The sequence below is a fragment of the Phalacrocorax carbo genome, chromosome 14 (genome assembly GCF_963921805.1).
Source record: "Phalacrocorax carbo chromosome 14, bPhaCar2.1, whole genome shotgun sequence".
NCBI classification, from domain to species: domain Eukaryota; kingdom Metazoa; phylum Chordata; class Aves; order Suliformes; family Phalacrocoracidae; genus Phalacrocorax; species Phalacrocorax carbo.
This window is the reverse complement of record NC_087526.1, coordinates 7,796,856-7,813,492: the sequence shown is the minus strand read 5'-3', so window position 1 is coordinate 7,813,492 and position 16,637 is coordinate 7,796,856. Positions and strand designations below refer to the sequence as shown.

The 16,637-nt window shown below is 40.5% G+C and overlaps 1 protein-coding gene across 2 annotated transcripts; it reads left to right on the top strand.

The window, feature by feature from the left end:
• Positions 1-13,487, top strand: PCMTD2 (protein-L-isoaspartate (D-aspartate) O-methyltransferase domain containing 2). Of its 2 annotated transcripts, XM_064465417.1 has the most exons (6): positions 1-113; positions 3,256-3,590; positions 4,885-4,987; positions 6,769-6,940; positions 7,887-8,010; positions 9,561-13,487. In XM_064465417.1, exons 2-6 carry the CDS (start codon positions 3,284-3,286, stop codon positions 9,941-9,943), a joined length of 1,089 nt encoding a protein of 362 aa, XP_064321487.1. In that variant the 5' UTR covers positions 1-113; positions 3,256-3,283; the 3' UTR covers positions 9,944-13,487. The 2 variants fall into 2 exon arrangements, with proteins under 2 accessions (XP_064321487.1, XP_064321488.1); XM_064465418.1 differs by lacking the exon at positions 1-113 and having other exon boundaries at positions 3,367-3,496.
• Positions 13,488-16,637: the final 3,150 nt, after the last annotated feature.

Below are 16,637 nucleotides of genomic sequence, written 5' to 3'. Positions count from 1 at the left end.
GTGGCGTGGCAGGCGCTCAGCTGGGCTGTGTTTATCGCTCCGGAGCGCGGCGGGACGGTGGCGCCGCCGGGCCCGGGAGGGGAGCGGGCCGGGCCGAGCCGAGCGCCGCTCAGGTACGGCCGGTGGGCGAGAGACCCTGTCCGCTGAGATGCGGCCGGTCCCGGCTCGACCCGACCTCACTGGGCCGCTGCAGCCCTCCCCCTACCCACCGCCTTCCCCCCCCCCTTCTCCTCAGCCCCGGCCGGAGCCGCCCCCTCAGGCCGCTGACCCCCTCAGGCCGCTGACCCCCTCAGGCCGCTGCCCCCCTCAGCCCTGCCCCGCGCCCTTCCTCCGGCACGGGGGTCCTGCCGGGGGTGCCCCGCGGTGGGGACACGGCCCTTCCCGCGGCCTCCCCCCCTCCCCAACCCCGCCTTCCCCTCAGGGTGGCCCGGGCTCCTCCACGGCCGCTGCGGGCTCGGCGGGACGCAGCGATGCTGTGCGGGCACCGGGGCCACCCGGGCGGGATTAAAGTGGGCGGGGGGAGGGGATCAGCATCAGGCTTTGCTAGACCTCCCTCCCACTCGCTCATCTCCGTCACCTTCCTCGGTAGCAGCCCGATAACGCAGGTAGCGGTGGAGCTATATGGCTTGGGGTTTTTTAATCTGTTATTTGAGAGGGTTAGAGGGGATGGGACTGAAATATGTGCCAATTGTAACTTTTTATTTTATCGGTAAACATCCTCACCTTTTGTTATTTCGTCTGGAGCGTATGATGTCAGAGCGGGGGTTACCCTGGAAATGTGTCAGGGCGAAAAATTGCATTTTTGTGCCTTGTGTATTGTTTGGAGTCTTCCCCTGTGCATCTGCTGGTGTTTGCCTTGGAAGAAATTGCTTTAATTTCAGTGTTTTGTTTCAGGCGTCTCAATGCAGCTTGTCGTGTCAGGCTTTTGGTTGTTTTTTTTTTTCCTGTTTTGTTTTTCTTAAAGGGAAAGATGGTACCGTGCAGTTGAAGGGATGTTTCAACACTAAAAGGCTGCTTGGTTTGATACCTGTGTGGTGATCTGCCAACGATCATAGCTTTTGCATGTGAACTTTGTCCCTGCTCAGATTTGTGGAAATCTGTGCTTTAACTGGAAGCATGAAAAATACAACTGTGCTAATAAAAAAATGTGTGGAGGAAGAGGATTTTGTTTCAAAAAGTTTGTTAAACATAAGTCCTACTCATAGCCTTGGTTCCCACTTCCAATAGAAGGGAAACAAGGTTAAAAGAAGATGTGGAATTATCCGAAGAGGAATTTGAATGTCAGAATTCTATGTTCTGCCTGTAAAACATGTATTTTATTGGAAGTAAGCTAGTGTCTAGTAAAAGTAACCACTTTCAGAAGTCACTGACACCTGTCACAACACGGAGGTTCCTTGATTTCCATTAGAAGAATGTCTTCCATGAACAGTTGTTGATCATATTGCTGAGCTAAAACCAGATCGGACCAGTTGTCACAGTGGGGCTTGCATGCATCAGAGAGAATTTGTTGGAGATCCAAAGTGGAACACTGTTAAAGACACAACTTTTCATTCATACTTTAAATCCAAAAGTGTAGATTTTTAATAGCAAAAAGAGCTTAAGGTGAAGAAAAAAGCAAGTGTAAGAACAAAATACACAAAAGAAAGTCAAGGGATTCAGTAGCCTCAGGGAAGAGAGTATTTTGATGCAAAATGTTACATAAAGCATGCTGACCAAGGTATAAGCAGCCCTGGATGTGCAGATGCAATGAATTGATGTGTTTGTAAGAGGAGGGGAAAAAAAAGGCTCAGATTGGCTGATGAACCCACCTAAGCCTTCAACTTGGTGTGTTTCTACTGTGAAGGAATAAAACACAATCATTTTTTTGTAGAGAAAATGAAGGAGTAACTATAGAAAGGAGAGGGGTGGTGGTTTTTTAAGTTTTATTAATGGTCTGATACTGGATTGATGTGTTTGAGACATGAATGTATTAAAAACGGGCTCGAGTTCCCTGCCTAAGTATATCCTGTTTTGTGTGTCTTTACAGGTAATCAGGGTGGTATGGTATTTGAATAACTGAAATTTCCTCAGACTCCTGTAGCTTTTCTTTGTTTCCTCTGAAAATGAAAGTGTATAATTTGCTCTTGCTGCATGTAACAAATAAACCCCAACAATTTAGCTGTAGGTAGATCTTCTGATCCCAGGAATGAACTCTAAAGCTGCTGCTTCTGTGGTTATTGTGAGCAGAGAAAGGCATTGTAAATAAATGCATTTTTTTTAAAATCGTGTTTTCTGAAAAGGTTTTTTTTTAAAGATATGGGTAGGGAAGAAAAGCTAGATTAATTTTGAATGGTGATTTCTTCCATGTTCTTCTCCCACATACCTTTTTCTTTAAAATGTATAGAAGCCTGTAGCCATGCTTAGTGTAATGCAGAGTCAAGGAAGGTGCTAGCTTTTTTCTCCCCCACACCAGTAAGCCTGAATAGGTTGCTGGACATGATTGTGTCAGTGAAGTCAGAAGTGTTTGTAATTCACAAATCTGTCACTGAAAAGTTTCCATGTTGGGGGTTAGCTCATCTAGGACTTATGAGGACCTAAGAAATTCCACAGGCTTCAGTGGAAATTCTCTCTGCAGTTACTGTCTATATTGTTAAGGTTTTTTTAATTATGACGGTGGCTCAAGGTATAAAGATGAGCAGTGTGAAAGTGCGTTTGCTGAAGTAAGTAAGCTTGTACTCTAGGTCAGAGAGGGTTTTTTTAACATCTGTGAAATCAGCATCCTGCTGCATCCTCAAAGAAAATGCAATTTGAGATTTTTCTGGTTCTTGCTGCCTGTGTTTTAGTCTCTTAATTTTCCCTTGATACTATTAGAGATAGAAAGTCTGCTTGTGGCAAGAACTCTGGCAGGCGAGTCAGGCTTGGGCTGTTGGTTGGATTCGCAATGAAAAGTGACCTATAAGCATAGGAGCTAGAAAAATCCTTTCTATAAAAGGATTCAGTGATAAAGCTGACATGCTAGTAAAATTTGGTAGTGTTTGAAGACAGGCATCGCACATTGTGATTTCCCCCTCCCCCCCGTAGTGTCAGGTACTACATGCCAGATCTGCTGCATTTTGTTTTTCATTGTTTGATTGGGGGATGGTGGTGGTGGTAATGTTTTTCTGATTCTTGTTTTCTGAAAAATACCTAAAGATCTCTTTCAAAGTACTTCATATACAGCAAATTTAGTGTTCAAGTGCATGCTCTATACCTCACCTTCCTTTATTATTCTTTTAGTTTTAGTGCTTACAGAAAACTGTTGAAGATGGGAGGTGCAGTGAGTGCAGGAGAAGATAATGATGAATTAATTGATAACCTGAAGGAGGCACAATATATCCGGACAGAACTGGTAGAACAGGCGTTCCGAGCCATTGATCGAGCAGATTACTACCTGGAAGAGTTCAAAGACAATGCCTACAAGGACTTGGCATGGAAGCATGGAAATATTCATCTCTCAGCACCGTGCATTTACTCTGAGGTGATGGAAGCTTTGGATCTGCAACCAGGGCTGTCATTTTTGAATCTTGGCAGTGGCACTGGTTATCTGAGTTCTATGGTTGGACTCATCTTGGGTAAATACCCTTTCAATCGTGTTAACTGTTTATGTTAGAGTTAAAAAAAAAAAGATTTGAAATTGGGAATGAAGCATTCATCAAGTAACGAAACTAAAAGGTAGCTAGGGAAGTAAAGAATGCATTAATCCAACTGGCTGATTTATCAGAAATCTTGCTCTCTGGAACTGGATGAGATCCAGATTTCTGTGGCAGTTCAGAACAAGCAACGATGTAATTGCACAGGTGGCTGTAGCGGATTTCTGCAGGACTGGGCACAAATTGAGTTTGCTGCCCCCTAAGCAAGAGCCCAGCTTGGGAGCAGGAGTGGCATGTTTAAACTAGGATTGAGCATGCCTGCAGAAACCTGTGACTGTTGCTGCCTTGTTTGTTTTTACGCTGTCCTGTCTAGGCTGAAACATGTTTGAGATCCAATTTTGACTATTACCAACATAGAGGTGGGAATAGCGTCTGGAAGGCAGTTAGTGCATCAGAACCGACTTCATGACCACATCTACAGAAGGGACAAATCACAGCATCAAAGTGCAATTATAAATTGCAATTTGCCCTAAAGAGATAGCAAATGGCTATAGGGTATGTATTTTCCCTCTGTGGGAATGTCAAGAATTTTAGCTGCTGAAATGTTTGTTGTCAAGGTAGAGCTTCACTCCCATCTCCCGTAGCTTTTCATGGAATCACATTTGTGGTTTTCTGCTAGGTTTGTTGAGATTACCAAGGATGCCAATATGTAACTTCAGGGCTTTTGGATTCTTTTGAATTTTTGGGAAAGTTACTAAGTCAGTTCTGAATAAAGAGCATGAGTGCTGAAAAACTTCTCTGTTTTCAATTTATTTTTGCTGTTAATTGAGGTACAATGTGTGGTGAGTGTTCCCGATTCTTCTGAGGAGGTTTTTAGCATATCAGCAAGGGGGTATAAGGATAGAATACAGTTTTTTTGAGGGTTTTATTAAAACATGCAGGCTATTGTTCGGCGTTGGGATTTTTTCAAGCTGGTCAGTTTTACAGCAGTAGCATTTCTTCAGTATCAGTGTTTCCTCCTACAGAGGAATTTTGCGCGTAGTTAAGAGCAAGTGACTCAAAATCAGTTGTGCAAAACAGCTTCATTTGCTGTCAGAAATGGCAGGTATAGGGTTGCAGTTCCCACTGAGGTACTAAGATAGCTGACCCTACACAAGCGCTGTCTGTCTGACTCTCAGGGAGCAATCTGTTACAGAAAGTAACCAAAACTGTATCCGGTCCTGCTGGATTTTGCGTTGTTGCCTGTTACCATTATCCTAGTGTTCTCAATTTGCAGGTCCTTTTGGTGTTAACCATGGTGTGGAGCTTCATTCCGATGTGATCGAATATGCGAAGCAGAAATTGGACTTCTTCATTAAAACAAGTGACAGCTTTGACAAGTAAGAACATGGAATGCCCATTGGGATTAATTTTGTGCGTTTGGCTTTAGTCATGGCAGTTCTCGCTCCCATGTGCAGCTCTGGATTCAGGGTAATCTGAGGATTCTGGCTCCTTAGGCTCACTGAGCTGCAGTGTGTGACCTTCTAAGCGGATGTGTATTGTGGGGGAGTTTCAGAAATTTTTGCAGTGTTTTTAATAGTAGTGCTGCTGTTGCAGAACTTAGGAAGCTGAAAAAGGTTACTTATTTTAAAATGCAATTGCAGGTAGCAACTTGAAACTTGCAAATAACAATAATAATGTTTGTGATTTGAGAGCATGCATAGTTATCAGAAAAATATGAACTGATTTCTGTGGTGGCCTAATACATTTTATCTGAGAAGAAGAAAAATGATGTTTTAAAATATGAAGGTAGTTTTATGATGATTAAGTTGGTACTAAAACTGCTAGGGATTTGATTTATGTTCTTCCTTAGAACCTCTATTCTGCTGCTGTCGCAAGTAATAACTTTCCAGCAAGATAACCATTGCCAATAGTAGCCTCAGCAATAAAAGTTGTAGCTGTCATATTTTTGGATCCATCTCGCAATTTGTTCAAACAAGGAAGTAAAGCATCTCTGGATACTTGATAGTCCTCCTCTCGTGGGAGGAAGAGAATTAAAGTCATTACATGCCAGAATTTAAACTACTCAGCCTTCTGCTGTTGCTGCTGTACTGGAAAGCTGCTGATGAGAGGGCTGTAATTTCTTGATGTTGGCAGCAGACTGAAAGTTTTCAGCATAGAAAGTGCTTGCACATAGGTGACTGGTTTTGGTTTGTTTCAGTCACATTGCTCTTGCTTGAATAGGTGCTTTAAGGAAGACTTTCTCTCTCCAGACAAACATAGCTATGGAGCAAAAGTGAGCTGAATTCAGAAATCAACATGACTGGAAAATTGGCATTGCTGCAAGAAATGGCTGCTGGGTTATGCTGTTAGAACACCGTGTGCAGGAGCTGGTAGCTGGCTGCTCTGAATGTCTAGTACGCTTTGCAAAGGCAGAAAGCTTCAGGAAAGGTTTAGGAATAAATAGGTGCTATGTTGAGCTGCCTCGCAAGATACCAGTAGAAGAACAGATACGTTGTACAACTGCTATCAAAATCAGCCCGTAAATATGGGGCTTAAAGCTTATGTAGATTTTGGAGCATCTAAGAAAACCAGAAGCATTACAGAATCATTAATTTTTCTTCTAAACCGAATCAGAAATGCTATAGGCAAAAATTCTTTTTATGAAGGGTGAAATGGCAGGTTTTTTGCAGCTAATGGCAAAACTTCCATTGGTTTCACCAAAGTGTATTTCTCAAACATCATGTTATAGTTCCCCACAACATCTGGAAACCATTTAAAAGTTTTTGAAAATTTAAAAAAAAGCCACCCTGCTGCAGACTTTAAAAGACTTTAACATTTGGAATTACAGGTCTAATATTTATATTTGTGTATTATAACTGACTCAGCATCGTGTCACTAAAAATAGCTTGTTCTGAAAAGTTATGTGTAACTCAAGTATGAAATTATGCATCCTTATCCTTTGGAGATTTTAATCTATGAATTCTCACCTCCTTGTTCTGTGTTTTTGAGACTAGCTGTGGTCTGATAGTGTCTAGGAAAATCAGGCTTCAGAGGGGAAATCCTGTGAAACTGTTTTCCAGTATTTTGTTGTTTTGTTGTTTTGGTTTTTTCAGTATCACGAACATAATGCATTTGATAAATTGTAATATTCTTGTACGATATACGTCTTCATTTTCAGATTTGAATTTTGTGAGCCATCTTTTGTTACTGGCAATTGTTTAGAGATTTCTCCGGACTGTACTCAGTATGACCGTGTTTACTGTGGTGCCGGAGTACAGAAGGAACATGAAGACTACATGAAGAACCTGTTGAAAGTTGGGGGAATTCTCGTCATGCCTCTAGAAGAGAAGGTTGAGTGCCTTTCTACTCGTGTTTCTCTTTGTTATTCTTAATTCTCATCTTCCTTTAGTTAGCCCTTCTTGTAGCAGATCGGAGAAAGCATTAAGTGCACCAGTTTTCACTACTAGGGGCAAATGAACTCTGCACTCTTCATAATATTTAAAAATTCATAGTTCTACTGGTCTTTGACATATTCTAATCTTATGCTGTTAATTATAAATTTACTTTCATGCTACAGAAGAATGTCAGCAAGGCTTTGTTCAAGTTATATAATCTAGTGTTGCACTTATGGTAAAATACACAATTTTGCACCCTAACTGGCTTATGAAAGAGCATGCAAGTTGCCCTATTTACAAGTGTCAGTGGATTCTTGTTAGTAAAAAAGTGGGTAATTGTCCTGTGTGTGAACTCAGGATTGTAATTCATAATATCTTTTTGGTGTAAAGGTGTGTTGTTTTAATGGACTTGTACAGCTGAGGTGTAGGTACCTGACCTTTTACTTCTATCAGAGTGGTTGAGGTGAGCAGAGTATAGAGTTTCTTCCCAGAGAGATGTAGTGCAATGAGTTAGTGCAAGAGATTTGAGCTGTAACAGGAATCCAGTGATCTGCAGGCTTCCTTCAAGAGTGAAAGTTCATCAGTGACTGACATGTTTTCTCAGTGGTCAGACATAGCTCTTCTGGTTCAGAACTGAGGAATAACTGGGAAAGCAGGTGACCCAAACTGCCAGTGCCCATACTCTGTTACAACAGATGAAGTTACTCTGGGCTAATCCTGTAAGGAGTTCTGAATTTTCTCAGAAAAACCCCAGTGTTTCTCCTTACTACCTAACTTTTACTGTTGTAGCTTCTAGAACTTTAACCGCTTGTCTGGGCAGAAATGTTGTTTGTTCATATTTTTGTTCAAAAATCTTACTGTAGTTCACACAATGGACAATAATCTTCTTGTTTTGGTTTAGTTGACAAAGATAACTCGTACCGGTCCTTCTGCCTGGGAGACCAAGAAGATCCTTGCTGTTTCTTTTGCTCCTTTGGTTCAGCCTAACCATGCAGATTCAGGAAAATCAAGGCTTGTTCACTTGCGTGAGTACAGACATTCTTGAGTATGGGGGAGGTTTTTTCTGCTGTCTGGCTATAGGCTGCACCTTCCTTCCTTAGATGTAACGTCCCTATGAATCCTTTCAAGGAAAATTACTCCAACCACTTCCTTCTTTGAACAGTTGCCTAAGCCTTGTATTGGATGACAGTGTGGTTTTGAGGATATCTGCAGAAGCCTGGTGCAAGAATCAGAATTGCGTAAAATAGATTCTAAATACAAATGATTTCTTGTGAAATTGTACCTAAACGTTGTGGGATGTTTGGTCAGTGTTTTTGCACATGCAGACATGTTTCAGTCCTGAATTGTGTGCTATCATGGTTCTCAGGCACTGTGCTGTGGTGATGGAAAATATGCAAGCAGTACCTGTGGACAAACATATCTACTCATAGGGTCTCACTGCCCAGCAATTCAGAATTATCTTGAACCTCGAATGCTTGAGGGATAGAAGTAGTGTAATTTTTGGTTAGCTGTTTGAAATACAGATGGTATGCGGTGGCCTCAATCTTTAGATTAAGACTTCAGTGTAGAGAGGCCTCCTAAGAACATGAGAAGACAGGATACTTCCATAAAGAGATTAGTCGGGCTTTGTTCTTATTCTGGAAAGGTGTCTTTGCATGACAAAGCGCAGCTCAGTACACAGTGCATCCAGTGCTATAAAATCCACTAAGTGCATATTTTGTCAAACTTTGTATGGTGGCTTTGTAGTAAGACCTGCATGTATGTTACACGTGGGTTTTTTCTTCTTTCATTCAGGTCACAGGAGTGCTTACCTGTCAGTAGAAGACAGGGTTTTTTGTTTATTTTAATTCATTTTAGTTCATGGATATGTGTGCATCAATACATTTTTTTTTTTTTTTCTTCATGCTGCACGAGTTATGTTGTGTGCTTATGGGCTGGCAGCAAGTTAAGTGCAAAAGATAGAACAAGCTTCCACACCATTAATGTGGGAGGTATTTTCATACAATAACTTATTGTACGCTTCTATAATTACTTTCACCAAATGGTTTGTAGCCAGTCTTCCCCCATCTTCATGCACTAAGTCTGAAGCAGTTTTTGAAGAGCCTAAATAGTACTCGTGTTTTGTAAGTGGAGAACTTGCCAAAGCTGAAGTAACTTCACAGTAGAAAAATAATTCTGTAGAAGAGTTTAGTAGGCTTCAGGTCCAGTTATCTAGTAGGAGAATATATTTTGCTAAGTTACTAAACAGTCAGATTTTCAGTCACTAAGTCTGCATTCTTATAATCTTTAAGACTTCTGTATCTTAAAATAGTTGTGAGGACTTGACATCAAAATATGAAGCTCTGCTTTCATCCCATTCTTTTTCTTCAGTTAATGAGAGAAATGCATAATTAAAATTTGTTTGGAAAGTTACAATGCAGTTTATCTGAGTTGACAGGAGTTGAATAGAGCTGTTTTTGTAATCACAGCAGGGAATTCAAGTGGCCTGATTTAATTTGAGCAAATACAACTTTTCCTGTGAGTGCTCTTGAGGGGAGTTTCTCCATATCTGTTCATGGTTTTCATTTTGTTTTAGCCCCAGTGGCTGTTCGCAGCCTCCAGGATCTGGCTCGCATAGCCATCCGAGGAACCATTAAAAAAATTATACATCAAGAAACAATGAGCAAAAATGGAAATGGGCTGAAGAACCCCCCAAAATTTAAACGAAGACGTGTGCGTCACCGTCGCATGGAAACTATTGTTTTCTTGGACAAAGAGGTCTTCGCTAGTCGTATCTCCAACCCTTCAGATGATAACAACAACAGCGAGGATATCGACGATGAAAGACGAGAAGAGGAAGAAACTAAACCCTGTGAACTAAAGCCAGATCCCCCTGTAAACTTTTTGAGAGAAAAGGTCTTGAGTCTGCCTTTGCCTGATCCCTTGAAATATTACCTGCTTTATTACAGGGAAAAGTAATTTCCTTCTTCGAGAAAGTGGGAAGTAGAAAATAAAGTACTACTTAGGGCTTGACAAATGTATACCACTTGCTTGCCTGCTAATATGACCACCCGAGGCAGTAGGCTAGCTGGGGAATGTGGCTGCTGTATACTTAAACATTATAGCTTTTTTAAGTTTTTTCTTCTCAGTTGTGTGCTATAGTTTTATCCTACAGCAGGGATTCCTTAGGAAGCAAGTTGGTGAAATGCTCAGCTGCTTACAGAAAGGAGGATTTAATTCCCTAAAACTAACTGCACAGAGATGTTCTAAAAATCTCATGGCTGCTCTACTGAATTGCAGTTTTTAAATATTCTTAAGCAGCTCCCCAAAGACCTTTGCTGTCTGCTCTCTCCCACCAAACCTGCCATGTGTTTACCATGGTGTGTGTTTAATGGAGGATGAAGATTATCAGTAAAAACTGACCTGGCAAATCTTGTTTCTTCCAGTAATCTGAAAAAGCACAACTTTTACAGACAGGAAAGAAAAGAATTTTTGGCATCTGGTCTTGTGGTATCCAGGTTCTGCATGAGAAGGAAAGCATCAGCTCACCTTTGGTTGGTCTCAGTTTTGCTTATAAACTACATATAAACTTTTCAGTAAAAGGTAAAAATATTTTACAGAATATTGGTTTCCTTAATGGGAAACACCTGTTCTAGTGCGTTAGTCTAATAGGGATGCACAGTTGGTTTGGGGTTTTTTTGTTTTGTTTTGTGGGGTTTTTTTTTGGTTTTTGTTTTTTTTTTTGTTTTTTGTTTTGTTTTGGGTTTTTTTGTTTTTTTTTGGTTTTTTTATTTTTTTTTTTTAAAGTGATGGAGGCAAGTGAAGAGTTGCAAAGCTGATTAGCTTTGACAGGATGCTAGGGTAGTCAGGGTTGCAACGGTTGTCTCTGGAAATGTTTACAGAGTAATTCTGAATGGGGAAGAGGGTAGAGAGTTGGGTGCATAGCAGTGAGTTTGTGAAAACTGACTGTGAGAGCAGAATCTGTGGATTTTGCTGTTGTGTGAGGTAACTTATGTCTGCTGGGCTGAACAGAGTGAAGTGCAGAGTGCGAGCCTGAGTGGAGTGGCTTGTGTCCCGGTAATTCAGCCAAATGTAGTGTTGTGGAGGATATGTAGAATCTGAAAACAGTCTAGAAAGCCAAATTGATGCAGTTCTTAAGTGTTCTTCTGTGTGTGCCCCTGCTGTAGTGAGGTGGCTACGATACAACTTGTGTACATGCAGTCCACATATAATAGGTGGAACAAAGTTGATCGACTTGGTAGGTTATTTTATTCCTGCAACAAATAAGTAGATGTTTTAACGGGCTTGTATAGAAGGACTTTATGCTCTGCAGTTCCATGGATGTGAACTCTTTTAATTTTTATTCCCAAGTCTTCCTGTAATGGTGATGGGAGGAGATAATCCCGTTTAGAAGGGGAGGTTTACTTAGTTCAGCCTGTTTGAAAAATCTGCCTAAACTGGTAAAGGCTGGAAAGAAACCCTTGAGCTTGTATCAATATGAAATATTTCTAAAGCTGGGAAGGTCATGAAAAACCCCCTCTCAGTAAGTAATAAAGCTATGTCAAGGTATTGTCCCATCAGAAGCACTTAAGCTGGTGTCACTCACTTTGATACTTTGATATCTTTTTTTTTTTTATGCAGTCTCCTCATTTTCTGAGGAGGAATGAATGAAGACTGTCTTGCCAAAAATATGCTGGGTTTTCTGAGACAAGGAGGCTCCAGGGAGACCTTACAGCAGCCTTCCAGTACCTGAAGGGGGCCTATAAGAAAGCTGGAGAGGAACTTTTATAAGGGCCTGTAGTGATAGGGCAAGGGGTAATGGCTTTAAACTGAAAGAAGATAGATATAGATTAGATATAAGGAAGAAATTCTTCACTCTGAGAGTGGTGAGGCACTGGAACAGGTTGCCTAGAGAAGTTGTGGATGCCCCATCCCTGACAGTGTTCAAGGCCAGGCTGGATAGGATTTGAGCAGCTGGCTGTAGTGAAAGGTGTCGCTGCCCATGGCAACGAGGTTGAAATTAGATAATATTTTAGGTCCCTTCCAACCTAAACCATGCTATGATTTTGTGATTAATGGTACTGAGTTGCACAACTTGCTTAGTGATAAATACTGTTTCGAAGTTCTGCGTGGCTTTGAAAAATAAACGGACAACTCCTGTATGTCTAAGCCCGCAATGGAGAATTCTTCCTTGCTTAATAGGCTTTTTGTATGTCCTTGAGAATATTATCTCATAATACGGTGTCATGTAGCTGCTGGCACATAATACAGTCATAGGCTGTGTTTTGCCTCCGGTTTCCTAAGTCTCCATGTCCAGTCTAAACAGTACCCCAAGCTATCTTGCTCCCTCAGATTTTTATTTCTTTTTTTTTTTTTTTAAATGGGGCAGTTCTGTGGCCACTGAGCTGATGGTTTCCTGTAAACATACAAGTACCCATCTGGCAACTATAATGAATTTCTTTCTACAACTGAAAATCCTGAATATGGTGGTAAACAGAGGCTTAATAGAATCTACGTGTAATATTTCTCTGTGTTTCCCCAAAGGCTGTCACCTTCGTTAGGCGTTTCTCCTTAAGAGCTGTCATACCAGGTGTGTGCCTTTCTGTATTGTGGCACAATTTCCACACCCCTACATAGTACAGGGTGCCTCTTACTTTGGCTACCAGGTCATCCTTTGGTTAATTACAAAACTTCTTTTAAAGAAGTTGCTTTAAAAGTGACATTAAACTTTTGTTTTGTATTAGTTTGTATGGGTTTGTATTAGTAAACCTTGCTGAGATTCTGTTAAAGCTGACCGGTTGAGGGAGAATTATCATTCAGTTATTCCTGTTTGATTTTTTTTTTAAACCCTCATCCCACCCCCAGTTGTAAAAGATATTTTGTCAGATTTTTCACCAGATTTGCCTTTTTTATTACATTTGCTAGATTTTTGTAGCTTTCTATAAGATGCATAAAATACTGCTATTTTTCCTGGATAAGGTTGAATAAATAAATATATATACACAGGAAATTTATGTTCTGGGTTGTAAAATTGTCCTCTTGTCCAAAAAAAACCACAGATCCAAACAAACCCATAGTAGAAATTTTATGTGTAATATAATTGCAAAATAGTATTGCTTATAGCCTGTAAATGAAGGGGAACTGTAAATACGTTTTCCCTGTGCACCAGCACTTGCACTGTAGTTTTGTATGCATTTCTAATAGAGTAATTGTAGCATAACTGTTTTTGTATAGTCTGCAAGCTGTCTAGGTATTTTACCTGCTTTGACTGTTTCCTTTTGTGTTCTAAGTAGTCTTCACTTTAATTGTATGTGAATCCTTTTAGGTTTCGATACTGCAGTAAATTTGCAACAAGAAATGAACTTCAAGCTGCTTTTAATCATTGGTGTGTAAGTTGAAAAATCTATGTATAGAAACTAGAATTAAATTGGCCTGAGGCATGCAGAAGTGTTATGCAGTTTAAACTTTATCAGTAAGTGTTTCTGTATCAATAAATTCAGTAAAGACTTTTTAGCCTTCTTAACATGGCTTTGCATTATGTTGTGATTAGATTACTTTGTAGACAAGTACTTATTTCCATAATTGAAGGTTAAGACACTAGAAAGAGCACGTAATAATATGGTGCGGGTACATAGTTTTAGATGAACTCCTCACAATATAATCTTTCAAAAGAAACCTGCCCAGCTGATGATTTCTAAACCTTTATGTAATGGCGTTGTACAAGATGTATTTTGGAATTAGCACACACAGCACAGATCTAGATTTAATATATCAGAACAGTTAAAGAGTGAATTCACTTACCTGGCTGTTAGACCAGTAGGGAGTAGATATCAGAAGGTTATTTAGGCCGTTTCTGTACTTCAGGGAATTCCTAAACCAGTGTTTGGTTTAGCTTGTTTAGGAGCTTGTCAGGAGCTTGTTTAAAGCATTCTGAACTGCAACTCTCCTCTTGTCTCCTGTGCTCTGTTTTGCTGATTAATTAATGCAGATTTTTGAGAGCTGGTGTTCAAGGCTTCCATTTCACTAGTATTGAGAATAATATTTTAGGCCTCAGCTGTAATAGGAAACTGATGATAGTAGCAAATACAGCTGTTGCTAATTAAATGTATGTGTTAACCTTTATTCCTCAGGATAATTACCTGTAGTTTGTGTTTCTTCTTGTCATCTGTGTGTATGATAGATGTCATTTTGCCAACTATAACATGAGACTAGTTCAGTGTTAATGTCTTGCTTTGTGTGATGCTTGCTGAAAAAAAAAAATCCTTTTCTGCTTGGAAAGCCATGGATGTGTCATACAAATGGTATCAGGTAAATTAAATTTGTCAGGTAATGTTTATGTTCACTTCATAGTCAAATGTACAACACAGTTTCCTGGGAAGTGGCGATGAGCTCTTCAGGGCACCTACTCCAGTGAAATCTTGCTGCTGGGGCAGAAGTGATAGTTCAAAGAAAAAAGGGTGGCGGTTAAGATCCCACACCTGAAAAATAAAACCAAATTTCCTTGTATTCTACCGGTGTAAAAGAGTCTGTCCAGCAGAGTCTGGAAATGCTTAAGCGTGGAACACAAGTGTTAACTTTCATTCCTGTTACTCAGGAGTTAACTTTTGCTTCTTGTTCAGAGCTGCACACTCCTTTTTGAACATTTGTCATGTTGATGGAGAATAAGATAAATTAATGCAAGATGAAGGGATCTGTGATTGCTGGTGTTTCATAACATCTCACAAACATCCCATTTGTCACAGAGGGGAGATAAGTAAGGTATGTTTCAAGCTCAAGTGAAGATCTGTGTCTAAGTAGATGTATAGGTTGCAGAACTTGCCCTTTGCACGCTAAATTATCCCCTGTGGTATGGCCGCTGCTAAATCTGGTTACTTGGCTGAAGATCCCATTCCTACAAAGTAATAGGCAAATACCCATCAATCCTTCGAGAAGCTGCCACCCACAGCACAGCCAGGCACTGAAATAAGATTCCAAAGACAGTACGTATAGTAACATGACTGATGCCTAGCGTAGCTCTCCTGTTAGCAGTATAAATAAACCTGGAAGGGATTTTTTCTTTTTTTTTTTTTTTTTTGCAGATGGTTGGTTTAGAGCTCAGAGTTTATGCACCAAGCTGTAATCAGAGGCAGAAGGGGGAATCCTTGTAATTGTAAAGTGGCCAGATGTGCCAGGGAAGGTGTTGACAACTTTCCTAAATACTGAAGCATGGTTTGAAGAGAGCATTTTTGTTTAGTTTCCTGGAAATACTTCTTTACAGAGCAGCTCCTAAGTAGCTGTGTTACCCTGTCCTAACAGTGTTTTGGAAAGAGATAATAAGGGGAGAAATCAGGCTGCAAGAACAACTTGAAGACTTTGACATAACCTGCGTTGTCTTGTCTGATGCACATGAAGGAGGCACTTCTGATGCACTTAACTGCTCAAATTGGAATTTAAAAGCTGTCATTCACCTGGAGCAATCTGCTTTCAGCTGCCAATTGTTACGTAAAGGCTGAAGCAATGGGTTTTTGTAAGAAAGGGTTGGGTGGCCGCTAGAGGACACTCTGCTCAAAACCATGAGTTGTGTCCACAGGGGGAGTGGGGAGGAGTTCGGTGAACTTGCTTAGATTTCAAAGCTATGTCAGGGCAAACAAACAACAGTTTGCCTGGGGGCTAGATGCAGGAAACCTGCAGTGTAATGCCCTTCTAGAGCCGGGAAAATATAGCTTTTACCATCTATGACATGAAATTTGTAAGTGAAACTTCAAAACTCGACGCGCTCTCCCCAAATACTCAAGTGACAAAGAATTTGAAGGGAGAAGAGAACCGGGGAAGTTTAAATGTCACTCTTGTTAAGTACTGTTTTGTCACGTTAATTATATTGTAGTTTACAGTACAAAGCAGACGTGCAGGTTGATGGGAAACTTTTGTTTGATCTTTCAGGTAATGTGGAATGGTGCCATGTTTGGAATTCCTCAAGTACTTTTATATCCTAATGAGCATTAATGCCTCACACTCATGCTAAACCCGCACATTTAGGATCTTGTGTAGTAATAACTTAAAACCTAAGACAAGCTCTTTTCACTCTGAGCTTCTTTATCATAGTGAAAGGTGATTAATTCAACCAGAAACAAGTCTTCCCTTTTGCATCTCAAGTTTTATCATCTAATGGGAGAAGCAATTTGGGGTTTATATTTCCTACAGCTCAAACTCAGTTGGTTTCATTGTTTCTTTCCTTCTCCACCCCTCAGTTGCCTTTAATTTCTCCAAAATCCTGACTTATTTCCAAATGACATCCTTGTATAAAGAAATTATACGAGCTAAGAGGTCTTTAAATTAATCAGCTTTTATTCTGCATAAGAAACTTTGCAGAATGCATAATATCAGAGGGGTTTTTTTGTCTTTATTTGTGGTCTGATAGTAATCTCCCCTTTAAAATCACTTACCTGTAGCATTCTGTGCTCCCATCAATAGCTGGAGACAAATTTTTGCTGGATGTTGAAACTACTTGTAATAAGAGGCAGCCTCTATCCTAAAAGTCTTACTGCCTGATGCATTTGACAGGCTGTTAGATAAGATGCTATCTTTAGTTTGTGGAGAGTGTGCTACGGCAAACATTTTGACATAAAAAACTTGACCCGGGGCCGTCTGCATCCTAGCTCAGCCCTGGAAGCACAGCGTCATTTTTTTGGTCACT

What these genes read in the sequence shown, in the direction of transcription:
- PCMTD2 (XM_064465417.1), top strand. Translation starts at nt 3,284, where the DNA reads ATGGGAGGTGCAGTGAGTGCAGGAGAAGATAATGATGAATTAATTGAT. An exon ending in TATGGTTGGACTCATCTTGG is followed by an intron (nt 3,591 to 4,884) that starts GTAAATACCCTT and finishes CTCAATTTGCAG; the next exon opens with GTCCTTTTGGTGTTAACCAT. An exon ending in TCATGCCTCTAGAAGAGAAG is followed by an intron (nt 6,941 to 7,886) that starts GTTGAGTGCCTT and finishes GTTTTGGTTTAG; the next exon opens with TTGACAAAGATAACTCGTAC.